This window comes from Odocoileus virginianus, chromosome 19, assembly GCF_023699985.2.
Source record: "Odocoileus virginianus isolate 20LAN1187 ecotype Illinois chromosome 19, Ovbor_1.2, whole genome shotgun sequence".
Classification (NCBI taxonomy): domain Eukaryota; kingdom Metazoa; phylum Chordata; class Mammalia; order Artiodactyla; family Cervidae; genus Odocoileus; species Odocoileus virginianus.
This window is the reverse complement of record NC_069692.1, coordinates 2455543-2470997: the sequence shown is the minus strand read 5'-3', so window position 1 is coordinate 2470997 and position 15455 is coordinate 2455543. Positions and strand designations below refer to the sequence as shown.

The following is a 15455-nucleotide window of genomic DNA, read 5'->3' as shown; positions in this document are numbered from 1 at the left end:
GTGAGTTTTTCATTTCAAAGTTGAGGCTGTGGTTGAAAGAGAAACTTTCAAAGATGTGATAGATGTTAGATAATTAGAATCCTAAGTTTTGTAAGGCTTTGAACAACTATATTACATCTTCTGTAATTAATCCAGCACAGTGTCTTCTATAGATGACCATTAATTTATATCTGTATATTTTTGCTGCTGCTGATCTATCCAATCAAGGCCCTTTTAGTTGGATATAAAATACATTTCTCCTATATAAGATGTACAAAAAGACTCATGTACATTTTTTTGTACATCTATGTACTGTTTTTATGTTCTCCCTTCTGGGTGAAGTGGCCATCAGTCGCTCTGTTCTGTATTGTGTGAACTGGATCACTTCCCAGGGGTTAGGACCTAGAGTCACATGCAGCTACCTGTCTGCACATTGGTAAAACTCGCAAAGCTTGTGGCTTAGAGTCTGACTGGTAGAAGCAATTCATTTAATGATCAGTAATTTCATGTTGATGCTCTTTCCTTAGGATTTTTGAATGGAAATTGTACTCAGAGAGGGTCGTAGAAGCTGAAGCAACAGAAGAATTAGCTGAAGGGTTAAATAGACACACAGAGAGACAAAAAGAGACACAGAGAGAAATAAATGAGAAGTACTCTTCCCAAAAGGGTCAGGAGACCTGGTTCTCTAGACTGTTGTTTGTCATAGAGCTGTGCTTGAATGCCCGCTGTTGGTCGTGACCAGTAAGGCCTTTCTCCATAAGGCTGGAGCGTGCAGCTCTTGAGGTGTTTTCTGTGTTTAGCTAGCTCTGTGTTTATCTTTACACTCAACCTTCATCCCCTGACATAATCCAAATACAACTCCATCCTTCTGCCCAGAAAGAGCAGAGTAGCACAGAGAAATGTAGATGTTAATTTCACCCAGGTAGACAGGTGCTGCCTCATCTTAGAACAACAAAGACAGGAAGGAAGGAAGAAGGAAGAGAAAAGAAAACCTGTTCAGAGTTGCAGTTGCCTCCTGTACTGTCACAGTTTTGAGACTGGGGCATGGTATAAGTCACTGCTTTGATGGGTCCAGGAGTTCAAGTGAATGAAAGCAGATACTCTTGTTTCCATACATCATTGACTAAATCAATAAGAGAAGCTGGTTGAAGGCATTTACTGAAAAAGCTGATATAATTACGCTGACCTTCTCTGGAGGCTGCATCCCACAACCACCTGCTCCACTGACTTGCAGTTCTTCTGTGTCCTTAAATAAATCTTGGGATGTGAAGACTGCCTCTCTTCACTTCAGTGGAGATAGAAATAAAACAGTGTGTGTCCCCAGTAAAACTGCTAAGATCGAAGACGTGTATCCAGTCCTGTTTATTCACTGCTCTTTATAAGAACCAGTCTGGATGCCCAGTCACTTTTGCCAAGAGAACTGACTGCTGGTCAACAAATTGTGACCAAGGTTTCAGAGACATCGCGCTCCAAGGGCAGCACCAGGAATGGGCCTTGGTCACTTTCCTCAAAAGAGAACAAGAGCACAGCAGTGAACTCTCATTTGTACGGTTCACTACTTTTGTTGTTTTTCTTTGAGAATAAAAATAACGATAATCATTTGTTGAATTGCTTACCATGTGCCAGGCGTATCCTCAGCATTTTGCTTGAGTTACTCTCTTTAATCCTCGTAATGGGCTTCACTGGTGGCTCAGGTGGTAAGGAAACAGCCTGCAATGCAGGAGACCTGGGTTCTGTCCCTGGGTTGGGAAGATCCCCTGGAGGAGGGCGTGACAACCCACTCTAGTATTCTTGCCTGGAGAATGCCCATGGACAGAGGAGCCTGGTGGGCTACAGTCCATGGGGTCACAAAGAGCTGGACACGACTGAGTGACCAAGCACAGCACAGTGCTCATAGTAATCCTCTGCTGTTGCTCCTGCTTGCTTCCCCATGCAGAGAGGGTAGGTGACCTCCTTTTCTAGAAGAGAGAAAGGGTTGGATTAGGGCATCAGGCTGGCGTCTTGATCCCAGGGCCACCCTCTGACTCATGCTGTTTGCTGTCATGCAAAGGGGAGGCTCTGTGATCTGCCAGCTCTCTCACCCAGGAGCAGTCTGGTGAGGTTATGTGGTCTCAGCTTTTTCATTTCTAAATGAGATAGTTTTTCTTAACCTTAGGCTATTTTGAGGGTCAGAGGTGATCGTTTATTTTGGAGACTTTTAGAAATGATACCAGTATGAGATATTATAGTGATAGTATAGTGATAGTACAACCAGAAAGTGATTTTGTTTTCTTCAAATAGATTCGGGCTCATTGTGTAGAAGTGTTAGGATGTGTGGCTAAAATCAGTAGGTGAGTCGTGTGCTGATTTCAGGTGTCTCAATAGAACAACGCTTCTCAACCTTGGTCACACCTGGGAATCACCTCATGTAAATGGTTTGGCGGTTTAAAAGTGCTCCAGATGACAATTCAGCAGCTACTACTTTAGACATAAGCAGTTAACTTTATAAAATGCCTGTTGTGTTTTGCATGTGCCTCTTAATAGTGTGGTTTTGTTTTGTTTTGGGTCTTATTCCTTTTTTTTTCTTCCTAAGAGATTATAACCAAAAATATTTGCTAGATTTTATTGGTACATTAAGGCTTACTTAAGGAGCAGTATAATTGTATAAAGTATGAAAACTCCCTTTCTGATTTTAAGTATGTCACATCCCAGATGTTTTCTAAAGGGAGTTATTAATGTATATTTTTGATAATTTAATGACTGATGTATGTATTAATTTTCAGATTCCTAGAAAGTCTAAGCTGGCAGTTCACAGGAACATCCGAGATGATGAAGGCTTCATCATCAGGCATTTTGCCGGGGCAGTGTGCTATGAAACAGTGAGTAGAACATTTATAGGGAGAAAACCATTTGATGTTAAAGCTGCACTGTACAATACAGTAATGTCTAGGCACATCTGGCTTTTTAAAGTTAAGCAAAATTTAAAATTCAGTTCCGCAGGACCCCGGCCATATCTCATGTGCTCGATGCTCCTGTGGCTGGTGGTGGCTGTATTGGACAGCGCAGACAGAGCATTTCTGTTACCTCAGAGTGTTCTGTCGGACAGCACCGTGTTAAGGAATATTACCACAAGATAGACTGAATCATTCCTGTCTGCTTTATTTTTCAGACTCAGTTTGTGGAAAAAAATAATGACGCTTTACATATGTCTCTTGAGTCCTTAATATGTGAATCCAGGGATAAATTTATCCGGGAACTATTTGAATCATCCACAAATAACAACAAAGACACTAAACAAAAAGCAGGAAAACTTAGCTTCATCAGTGTGGGAAACAAGTTCAAGGTATTTGTGGCAAATGTATTGCTAGAATTTTTTTTTTCTTACTGTATTAAAAAACTGTCTTTTACACTATCTGGTGGATAATGTAGTTCACTCTGAGAAATCCCATAAGTGAGATTCAAAGAGCAGACCCTGAATTGTTGATGTTTGTATGCAAAACAACATAAAGTAGGCACAGTAACGGAACAACAGAAATCCTGTAATTTTATGACCGTGTTCTTTCTTGGTGCTTAACATGTCTGATTGCTTCTCCTAATGTTCTTGCTTCTGCTTACTGTCTGGTTGACCTTCAAACCTTCTCTTGCCCATGTGTTTTCTGTTTCCTTCCTCATTCAGCAGTTTTGTTTTAGCTGGAGTAGTCCAGCTCGAGATGGCTAGAGAGGCCTAGTTGAGTTGAGAGAGAAAAAGCAGGCACTGCCAGGGGCTTCAGGTAAATGATCACCTTCGTGGACTCCTACTTACTAGAGCGGCTGCCGTGTTAAAGCCTGGCTCAGTTAATGGTTCAGTTTGTAGTTCATTTTTAATGTGTTTTCTCTCATAGTGCATTTTGGGTGTGCATATTACACTAAACTTTGATTAAAGCTTTTAATAACTTCCATAAAAGATAAATACTTGGTGTGGCAAACCCTTCATATTTTTTAACACTGAAGAACACTACATTTGTTTCACTGATTTTGGATCAGGAATTTATTCCTTGAGGTCTGACAGAGAATTGTCACATGATGCATCTAAGAAATGGAACACTCTTGTTTGGTTCTAACTGTTGAGTATTTTGCAGATAAAAAGATAATTTAAAAACTTTGTATCACTTTTAATGAATAAATGATAATGAATAGATAAAAGAAATAGAATTAATTTCTGTCTTATACATTTCCACAGTCTTTTTCTGTTTATAAGAAAACTGCATATGCCTTTCATTTTATGTACTTCAAATATTAAAAATAGTTTAATTAGGAACAGTATTTAATTAAGACTCAGAATACTAGGATACTGACAATGTAAGCTTCCTGAAATCCACTGTGAGCTGAAATGGGCTCTAAATAATCATGGTTATAAAACAAAAGGTGAAGCATAGATATAAGAGAAAGCTTATCACATATTTTTCAGATAACAATAAAAAATCTTAAACTCTGTTTTAATTTATGTTAATTAATTAAGAGTTTCTTCTCTTGAGTATTCTTTCTCTTATTTAGATATTCTTAAATTCTTACATAAACATATGCTGACAGATTGGTTTAAAATAGTACATTAGCCTGTATGAAATGGAGATCATTTATTATTTTCCTACATGATATGTTAGTATTGCTGGCAAGAGCACACTTGAAATTTTAGATACTTTATATAAATAAAATAAAAAACATTCTTAAAATTCTTTGCACTAAGATAATTTATGTTAAGACTTTAAGTGCTTAAAATTGCTTAAATGCAGTATGATGCATTTTGCACGTCAGACTACTTGAAAACTAACTAAAAGCTGTAACATTATTCATAATAAAATTTGAAAATGTTCTGATTGTGATGCTTTGAAATGAAATAATAGTAATTCTTATTTTTAAGTATAGTAGAATAGTTTATTAAATTAAATTCATGCTATGTATGGCAATAAAACAGAACAGGCTAGCCTTTACATTACTGAGCATCACTGAGAACCGGAGGTTTCCCACTGAAATGTGACATTTTCAGGTTATTGAAACGTAACTCTTTTACTATTAGTGTTTTAGAAAAAGTAATTATTTGATGAAAATCTTATTCTTTTATTATATACAGAAACAATTGTGTGTTTTAACATAAAATACAAATAAAGCATGAGTTGCGTAAGGCTGTACACCTTGTGGTCTTGGACCGCTGGTCTTTCGTGATAGACATTCCTCCCTCTTCTCTCAGATACTGTAGTTCATTTTTGCTGCTTCCATTCTTCATTCTCACTTTATCTCCATTTTGGGGAGAGTACTGTGCTGTGGATTAGGAACCATGGGCTTTGTGATAGTCATTTTCTTTCCAAATTAGTGGCTCTTACACTTGCTTTTCAGTTGTGTGCTGGTCCAGACTGGTTAAGGTTGTCAAAACTGTGGCAACCAGATAAGTGGGCGTATTTTTTTTTATCTAAATTCATTCTGTTTTTATAACTTAAGCCTATAATGTCCAGAGTGTACTGGAGTGTTATGCTTAAGAGAATGAACCTCTTAGGCCTTTGTTAGAATCTTAGTTTTGCTTTTACTAGTTCCATCATCTTGGCAAATAATTTCTCCCTCTGGGCCTCAATGTTTTCACCTGTAAAATGCGACTAATACATCCCTAATTAGAGTTGTGCAGATTAAACTTGATAGTACCTGTGTAAAGCTTTGAGCAGTGCCTGACTCATAGAAAGCATTCAGTAAAGTATACCTGTTATTATTACTAGATATAGCTATGACTGAATAGATATGTTAATTTATCTTTTGTTAAGTAGTACAATAAACATCCCAGTATAAAGTCAATGTAACAGTTTTACACAATTTACTTTGCAGAGAAGTAAAGCAAATAGATGATTTTAATGTACTGAGCCAGAGTAAATTATAATCACTTAATATTATTTTAAAAAGGAAAGCAACAGTAACTACTTATCATGTCCACTGTGAATTTTCTTTTGAGAAAATTGTCCTAGCCTTTAAAAATAATTGAAATGGGAGGTTTTAAAACAGTAAAGAGACTTTCAACAGGTAGGCAGGTCGGTTTCATTTATGATAGGTGTTACATAAAACAGTTCTAATATATAGCATGAGTGGATATTTTAAACATACCTTCATTCTTAGTGGAGTGTGACACAAGCTACACCCAGCTTGCCACGTATTCATTCACATACTGCTCCATCGATTCCCTTTTGAATGCATCACATCCGCATTTTCATTTACTTCTTTCGTTGCCTGTATACTTTTTCCTCATTCACCCCATCTCCAAGTGTGCATGTATGTTTTCTAGTATTGCTAATTTTCAGTCTTTTAACTACACAAGTTCTGTATATTTGTTTTCCTTGGTGTTATATATTAGCCATACATTTTTGCATGTTACTGTCTCTTAAAGAGATTGTGTAGAGCTGTTAAATTGTATCATGTTGTAGATGAGCATTATTGCATGTTATTTTATTCTTATGTTGAAGAGCTAATTTTTGCTTATGGTATTGTGTACTTTTGCTTTCTGAAATAATTATTTCTTCTACAGACACAGTTAAATTTGCTTCTGGATAAACTTCGAAGTACAGTGAGTATACTTAAAAAAACAGGGTTTTCTTTTTTTTTTTTAAACGGTTTTTAAATGGTCCTCTTCCAACTATTATTAGTAGTGATTAAAATAAGCACAGTAAACCTGGAATAATTAAAAATTTATTTAAAACCAAATTTCCTCGTTGAAAGAAAATCAGTTATTAAAATGGTTGTCATTTTGGTTAGGTTTGTTCTAAAGACAAGTCAAATGTATATGGGCAGTCACATTGTTTTATAAACATATAGAATTCTCAGAATGTTATTAAGATTATCCTGTCGCTTCAGGAGAGTGAAAATAATTAGTTATTATAGAGAAGGAAGATGTATTTTTTAGGCTTAAAGACAGTGCATATAATTCATTTTCATTTTATTTCTCTGGTGGTAACATTCTCTAGCATGACAGTGTTGATATGGAAAAAAATGGACGTAGTATTTTAATGCTGTTTAATAGAGGCAGTAGTTCCTCAGAGACTTGTTTAAAATCTGGAATTTTAATTCCCTGTTTTTTTTAAAGAAAATTCACGATAGAAACTTGATATATGGCTTATAAGACATGACTTCAGGAGAAGATTATTTTTTATACAAATCCACAGAACTTATCTAAATACTCTTCATTTTCAAGTAGTCATTTTGAAAAGCCAAATATTTATTCTCTGTGCTATTATTGCTTAATTTATTGTTAGACTTGGTTTTGAAACCATTAAGAAATTGTCTTAAATATCTTCATTGTTTGCAAATATTTATCTCTTAAGGACACAGCTTCTTTGAAAACCAAATCTGATGAGATATTTTATTTTTATCACCCAAATATGATGCTACTGTAAAATGATTAGGTTATAGTTGTGATTTTTTTTTAAAAGGCTTTTCTAAAAAGCATTTGCAGTGAGCATCATTGTTGATATAACTGTTTGCAGGCTGTGACTACTTGGAAGAGAAGCTGTTACCTGATGTTCAGTGTATTAGCTTCAGTTCCCAACAGTTTCACTGTGTACATTGCAGTGTTCCCTCTGCCTCATTCAGCATAATCTGATAACTGATTCTAAATGAATGCCTTTAAGCTTTTAAAAATACATATCATTTAACAAAACTTTAAGATGTATAGTAGTGCAGCTTAGAGACCTACTGTATGTTTCTAAAATAGAATGATGAGAAAGGTTGGCTTTGGTTTTTTAACACTTTGGCCTAAATTTTAAGAGGCATAATTTTATTTGCTCATCTTGTCATAGGGCTGTTTCTTATCACAGCAACGTAGCACATAAATACATTTACATGTGGAGTATAATCACATGTATGCCATCCTGTGAAATATATTGTTTAAATATATTGAAATACTTTATTATGAAAGACTTCTCTTTTTACAGTAACAATTTTTGGCACTCAAATATAAAACAGTATTTTTCTGACATTATTACTGTATAAATGCTTTACATTATAAAAGTATGTGAATTGTTTTAAGTTCCTTAGTGATTAAGAGAGGTTCATAACTTAATGAAAATATGCTCTGAAGGTTGCTGATATTCTTAGAAAAATAAGAATGCTGCATGTTTTAAAGTACCTTTATTCTCCTAGGGAGCAAGCTTTATTCGCTGTATCAAGCCTAATTTAAAGATGACAAGCCATGACTTTGAAGGAGCTCAAATTTTGTCTCAACTTCAATGTTCAGGTATTTCTCTATTTTATAATCTATGTTGGGGTGTATCAGGAGTCTTACTTAGTTCAAATACAATTTAATATATCCACTGTATTCAGATAATTTACAACTATCCTGATTATATTTAAGCACAGTAAGACTTTTATATTCCTTAAGAAGAGAGATGGACAAATTATTTGAACAATATTGGTGTATAATATTATTTCACAGTAATCTTTTGCCTCATTGAAGTATAATTTATAAAAGCTTTTCAACTGTGGAGAACAGTATGGAGATTCTTTTAAAAACTAGGAATAAAACTGCCATGTGACCCAGCAATCCCACTACTGGGAATATACCCTGAGAAAGCCATGAGTGAAAAAGAATTTGTACCCCAGTGTTCATAGTAGTTGTGTGTGCATGCTCGGCTGTGTCAAACTCTTTGCAACCCCGTGAATGGTAGCCCACCAGGCTCCTCTGTCCCTGGAATTTTCCTGGCAAGAATACTGGAGTGGGTTGCCATTTTCTACTCCAGGGGGTCTTCCTGACCCAGGAATTGAACATGTGTCTCTTGAATTAGCAAGTGAATTCTTTACCACTGTGCCACCTGAGAATTCCACCCCCCTGGCCACCGCCCAACGCCCCCCCCCCCCCCCGCCCCGCCCCGGGTTCATAGCAGTACTATTTACGATAGCTAGGACATGGAAGCAACCTAGATGTCTATCGACAGATGAATGGATAAAGAAGATGTGATGCATGTATACAATGGTATATAATGCGGCCATAAAAAAAGAATGCATTTGAGTCAGTTCTAGTCAGTTGGATGAACCTAGAACCTGTTTATACAGAGTGGAGTAAGTCAGAAAGAGAAAAACAAATATCATATGTTAACTCATCGATACGGAATCTAGAAAAATAGCATTAGTGAACCTATTTGCAGGGAAGGAATGGAGACACAGATAGAACAGGCTTGTAGACACAGGAGGGAAAGGAGAAACTGAGATGAGGGAGAAAGTAGCATTCACATATATACACCATCATGTGTGAAATAGATAGCTGGTACGAAGTTGCTAGTTGCTGTTTAACACAGGGAGCCCAGCCTGGCGCCCTGTGATGACCTGGAGGGGTGGGAGGCTCAAGAGGCAGGGGTGGGGTGGTTGTTCACTGGCTCAGTCGTGTCTGACTTTTTGTCACCCCATGGGCTGCAGCACACCAGGCTTCCCTGTTCTTAACCATATCCTGGAGTTTGCTCAAACTCATGTCCATTGAGTTGGTGATGCCATCCAGCCATTTCATCCTCTGTTACCCTCTTCTTTTCCTGCCTTCAGTCTTTCCCAGCATCAGGGTCTTTTCTAATGAGTTGGCTCTTCACAACAGGTGGCCAGAGTATTGGAACTACAGCATCAGTCCTTCTAATGAATATTCAGGGTTGATATCCTTTAGAATGAACTGGTTTGATCACCTTGCTGTCCAAGGGACTCTCAAGAGTTTTCTTCAGCACCACAGTTTGAAAGCATCAATTCTTCAGAGCACAGCCTTCTATATGGTCCAGCTTTCACATCTGTACATGACTATTGGAAAAACCATTGCTTTGACTATACGGACCTTTGTCAGCAAACTGATTTCTGCTTTTTAATAGGCTGTCTAGTTTTGTCATAGGTTTTCTTCCGAGGAGCAAGCGTCTTTTAATTTCATGGCTGCAGTCACCATCTGCAGTGATTTTGCAGTCCAAGAAAATAAACTTCGTCACTGTTTCCATTTTTTCCCCATCTATTTGCCATGAAGTGATGGGACCAGATGCCATAATCTTAGTTTTCTGAATATTGAGTTTTAAGCCAGCTTTTTCACTCTCCTCTTTCACCTTCATCAAGAGGCTCTTTAGTTCTTTTACACTTTCTGCCATTAGGATGGTGTCATCTGCATATCTGAGGTTATTAATATTTCTCCCGGCAGTCTTGCTTCCAGCTTGAGCTTTATCCAGCCTGGCATTTCGAATGATGTACTCTGCATGTAAGTTAAACAAGCAGGGTGACAGTATACAGCCTTGATGTACTTGTTTTCCAATTTTGAACCAGTCTGTTGTTTCATGTCTGAAGGGGATGTATGTATAATTATGGTTGATTTGCATTATTGTATGACAGAAACCAACAGAACATTGTGAAGCAGTTTTCCTCCAATTAAAAAATAAGTTAAAAATAACTCAGAAAACCAAAAAAAACCCTGTAGCTGTGAATCCAGATCTCCCTCTGTGGGTGCTTTCTGTAGCTTTCTTTCCATGGCCTTTTCAGTCCCACAGCGGTTCATTCCCCATGTAACTGGTCCAGGTTTTGGCGTCCTTGCTTCTCACTCTGCTACTTATTAAAAAACAAACAAACAACACAGTGCCCTTGAGAAAGGACAGACATGGCCAGGTGAAGGGTAGAGAGTGATGGTTTAACCAAGTGCAGAAAAGTTCCACGGGAGCCAAGGGAATTGTGCTGTTTTCTTCTTTTTTTTACAAATAGTAGAGTGAGACGCAAGGACACCAAAACCTGACCCAGTCACGCAGGTCAGGGGCCCGGGACTGTTTTCTTTATCCTGTGCCCGTCCTCTGTCCTTCTCATACCACCCCTGCCTCTCCCAGGGCACAGACCTTTCCCCCTACAGATTCAGGCTTGTGACACTTCCTGAAACCCTCTTGCCAACCTGACTCCATTTCTTGCTCCTCTTAGCAGCAGATTTATTAGAAAGCTGAGGCTGCTTTAGTTTCAGAGTGCCTTGTTTATATGGGCTCCTTTCAGAACCCTGTACCTGATATTATATTTTTTGTAATTTATAATTTCGTAGTTATTTGTTAAACAGCCTTCCCCCAATTATATAAGCTTCAGTTCAGTTTTGTTCAGTTGCTCAGTCGTGTCTGATTCTCTGCGACCCCATGGACTGCAGCACGCCAGGCCTTCCTGTCCATCACCAACTCCCGGAGTTTACTCAAGCTCATGTCCATCGAGTCGGTGATGCCATCCAACCAGCTCATCCTCTGTCGTCCCCTTCTCCTCCTGCCTTCAGTCTTTCCCAGCATCAAGGTCTTTTCCAGTGAGTCAGTTCGTCAAATCAGGTGGCCAAGGTATTGGAGTTTCAGCTTCAGCGTCAGTCCTTCCAATGAATATTCAGGACTGATTTCCTTTAGGGTGGACTGATTGGATCCTTGCAGTCCAAGGGACTCTCAAGAGTCTTCTCCAATACCACACTTCAAAAGCATGAATTCTTCAGCACTCAGCTGTGTCTACCCGTGACCCCTCTCCTAAAACCGTAGCTGTTGATGAATCGTTCTCTCCTCACCTGCATGGAGAAGGTGGGCAAGGCAGATGGACACTGTTGTAAACTCATGATCACTAACCTTCAAAGGGCTCTTATACCCACCCATCGAGTTTTCCTGGCCGGCAGGTTTTGTTTCTCCCCAGAGACCAGTCTGATGCACCCTGCCCTCCTCTGGTCTCTGAGCCTCTGCCAACAGGCAGCCTCACCTCTTTTTACTCAAAAGCTAATGCCTTACCTGTGCGCTGCGAAATATCTTTACCTGCATACCTTCCCTCCTGATGGAAAGCAGAAAGTGCCTCTCTTCCTCATTGAGACTGAAGTGTTTTGGATTCATCCCTCCCTGCCTTCTCAGGAACCCTGAGTACTGACGACCTATACTGAAGCTTCGAGATGGCCTCTCCCCCTGAACCTCATCTTCTTTCCCTCTCACCAACATTTCCAGCTCCCTTCCCATCTCTGGCCTTACTTTCTGTTCTCCAGGTTTTGCTTTTCTCTCCAAGAATATTCTCTTCTTGCTTTCTCAGTTTCCTGCCTTCCACTGACTCTTGAGCCCAGGAGAAATCAGCTCCCACCAGGATGATTCTGGGTAGGACCTCTGGTGTCTCTCCTGATCCTGAATTAGGCGTTCCTTTGCAGACCTCATCTCAGGGGACTGCCGCAGTGTCAGGCTTCACTCTCTCGCTGTAACATCGCCTTTCCTTGACTGTTAAAACAGCGTGTGTCCCTGCTTCTCCTTTGATGCTTGGCCGTTCCTGCCTCCTGTGCAGGGTTGTCGTCTTCCAACTGGGTATCCCTTGTTGGACCTGTTCTTCTTCCCACTTCTATCAGTGCTGTTTGATACAACTTTCTGTGGGGGTGGAAATAATCTGTACCCGTGTTGTGCAGTATGGCAGCCACTAGATACTTGTGGCTGCTGAGCCCTTGAAATGTGACTAGTAATTGTGCTTAGTTAAAAAAAGTTAAATGTAAATAGTCACACGCGACAAACGTAGGCAGTGTATTGAAAAGGAGAGATATTACTTTGCCAACTAAGGTCCGTATTGTCAAGGCTGTGGTCTTCCCAGTGGTCACATATGGTTGTGAGAGCTGGACTGTAAAGAAGGCAGAACACCAAGGAACTGATGCCTTTGAACTGTGGTGCTGGAGAAGACTCCTGAGAGTCTCTTGTACAGCAAGGGGATCAAACCAGTCAATCTTAAGAGAAATCAACCCTGGGTACCCGCTGGAGAGATTGATGCTGAAGCTGACTCCCCAGTATTTCGGTCACCTGATGCAACGAGTCGACTCATTGGAAAAGTCCCTGATCCTGGGAAAGATTGAGGGCAGAAGGAGAAGAGGGCATCAGGATGAGATGGCTGGATGGCATCACTGATGCAATGGACATGAACTTGGGCAAACTTCGGGAGATGATGAGGGACAGGGAGACCTGGCGTGCTGCAGTCCATGAGTCGGACACAACAAGTCTTGTGTGGCTGGTGCAGCTACAGAGCATGTGTCCAGAAGCTGCCACACTGGACGGCCTAGGCATGTTCTCAGTCTGGGTCTCCGCAAGCCCCTTTCCATGTGACCTAAGGAGTGTGTCTTTTACTCCTTCAGATTTGCTGAGATGTAATTGACATATAACATTGTATAAGTTCAAGTTGTGCAGTGTGTTGATTTGATACACTTACATATTGCAAAATGGTCACCACCATAGCATTAACTCAGAATCTCATCAGGCCACGTAATTACCACTGCTTGCCTGTGGTGGGAACATTTTAAGCAGTGAGCCTTGGGACTCCCTAATTCAAGCTGTCACCATCTTTCACCTGACTTTTTGCTGATGTTTCTTAACCATCCTCTTTGTATCTGCTTGGTCTGTTCTTCGCATACGTCCAGAATTACTGCCCTACAACTCAAACCTGAGCATGCCTTTTTATTGTGTAACATGCTGCAGTGCTTCTGACTCTGGCTGGGGTAAAGAGCAGAATTCTTGCAGCTTGTGAGGCCCCATGTGATCTGGCCCATGTTCCCGTTTTTCTCTGTTTTCTCTCTCTCCTCTCTGCTCTCCAGTCACTCTGGGCTTTGTTTTAGTTTCTTAAATGCCCTGTATTCCCTCTGGTCCCGGGGCCTCTGCATCTGCTGCTTCCTCTGTTTGATAAACTCTCATCTACCCTTTGTCTTCATTGTTCACATCTGAGCTTGTTGTCATTTCCTTGTGAAAGCCTTTCTTGATGCCCGCAACAAGGAAGGGGGCCTGAGCAAAGGGTGCTCAGCACCTTCATTTCAGAGTCATGGATTTTATTTAATTTCTCCTTTCTCTAATCTGTAAACTCTTGAGGGCAGAAACCGTCCTGACTTTTATGCACGTTCCTGCTTCTTGGCGATACAACGCATATACTAGACTTAGTAAATATCTGTTTAATGAAATACACAGGCTAGGAAATAAAGATTTATTCTTGACTGATTTTAACAAATACTAGAAAGTTAAATATGGCAACCCACTCTAGTATTCTTGCCTGAGAAATCCCATGGACAGAGGAGCCTGATGGGTTATAGCCCATGGGGTCGCAAGAGTTGGACACAATTTAGTGACTACGCCACCACCACCAGAAAGTTAAATAAATGAAGTCTGTTTTATTCCTGCATATGTATAGTTGTATTTTGGTAATATTTTATTCAGATCATTTTTGCTTGGAGTCTAGTTATTTTCCTCATTTAAATTTCTCTTTAGGATTTAGTTAGCCTAATATAATATCATTTACCTCCTACTGAGCATCCAGTGTCCTGGAAAGTCAAGTGTGTTTAGATTTAGCTTTATGCACTATTAGATTAGCAGAATGTGGACCCACTAATGCTTTAGCTGGGATTCCTCTTTCAGTAAGCAGTTCATTTTAAGAAGCTACGTTGGCAGTTTAATAGATGCCACCAATTCATAATAGTTTTTTTTTTTTTTATAATACTAATCACAGTAAAATGGCTTAGAATTGGTAGTTGTATGACTAGGTAATGAGAAAAAGTAAAAAAAAAAATTACCAATAACTGGCAGAAGTAAAAATATTTGTGACGCTTTCTAAAATAAAGACATCTAAGATTGGAATTCCCCTTTGCCTTTCCATTTCTATTTTTTTTCCAACTTAAGGAGAATAATTAATTTAGGACACTTTTACTAAAGGGACAGTCTTCTGATCTGCCAGTCCCAGGGAGAGCAAGAGAAAGTAAGAGAAGGCAGGTCTTCCTTTAACTTGGGGGCCTGCTCCCTGGATGGAGCAGAGAGGGCTCCAAGGATGGCCAGCCGGGACTGCACCAGGAGGCGCTTCCCCAGACTCCCCTGCGGAGAAGCGGGGCATGCAAATCTCTAGAAGGAAGGGTACTTGGTTTGGTGATTTTTACATTTTTAAGCCTCAGAATATCTTTAGAGTAAATTAGCTTCAAGTGTGGAGAAAGTAACCATAGACTTGGTAATTTGTTAAGCTTCATGAAATTCTTAAAGAACTTCTGTGAGCCACTTCCTACATTGTCTGCAACAGTAGGGCAAGCCAAGGGGCTCAGAGGTTGGGATGCTCACGCTTCTAAGGGTACTTGTTTATTTGATATACGTGGGCAACAGTTCTGACAGTACCAATCAAACCTTACTTTTATTTCTCCAAACAGAGCCAGAACCTCAGTCTATTTCTGGAAATTTCTTTCCATAAGAATAACTGCCTTTGTGTGTTCTATTAAATTAAATTTAATATTATATTTAATTTATTATTAAACTTTATTTTATTATAATATATAGCATGTTATATATTATAGTTGTATGTATAAATTATGTATTACATATACTATATAATTATATTGAGAATTATAATAGTTATATATGTTCACTGTAACAAAAATGAAATGGTACAGAATAATATAAGTAAAAAGAAGTCTCACTTCAAAAAGGTGACCATTTAACTCTGTGCCTTGAACATATTTTTTATACTTGCTAAAGCTCTGCCTTATTATTTCTAATTAATATATTATA

General features: G+C 39.1%; 1 protein-coding gene across 15 annotated transcripts in view; it reads left to right on the top strand.

Annotated features, from left to right (window-relative positions):
• MYO6 (myosin VI) overlaps positions 1–15455 on the top strand; it is a 156899-nt gene that overhangs the window by 110142 nt on the left and 31302 nt on the right. For 14 of the 15 annotated variants that reach the window (XM_070480775.1, XM_070480774.1, XM_020901327.2 and 11 more), the window contains exons 17-20: positions 2742–2837; positions 3128–3301; positions 6497–6535; positions 8107–8200. In XM_070480775.1, the coding sequence (XP_070336876.1) occupies positions 2742–2837; positions 3128–3301; positions 6497–6535; positions 8107–8200 (403 nt within the window). Of the gene's footprint in view, positions 1–2741; positions 2838–3127; positions 3302–3634; positions 3723–6496; positions 6536–8106; positions 8201–15455 lie in introns of those variants that run through there. The other variant, XM_070480783.1, reaches the window with a different exon arrangement.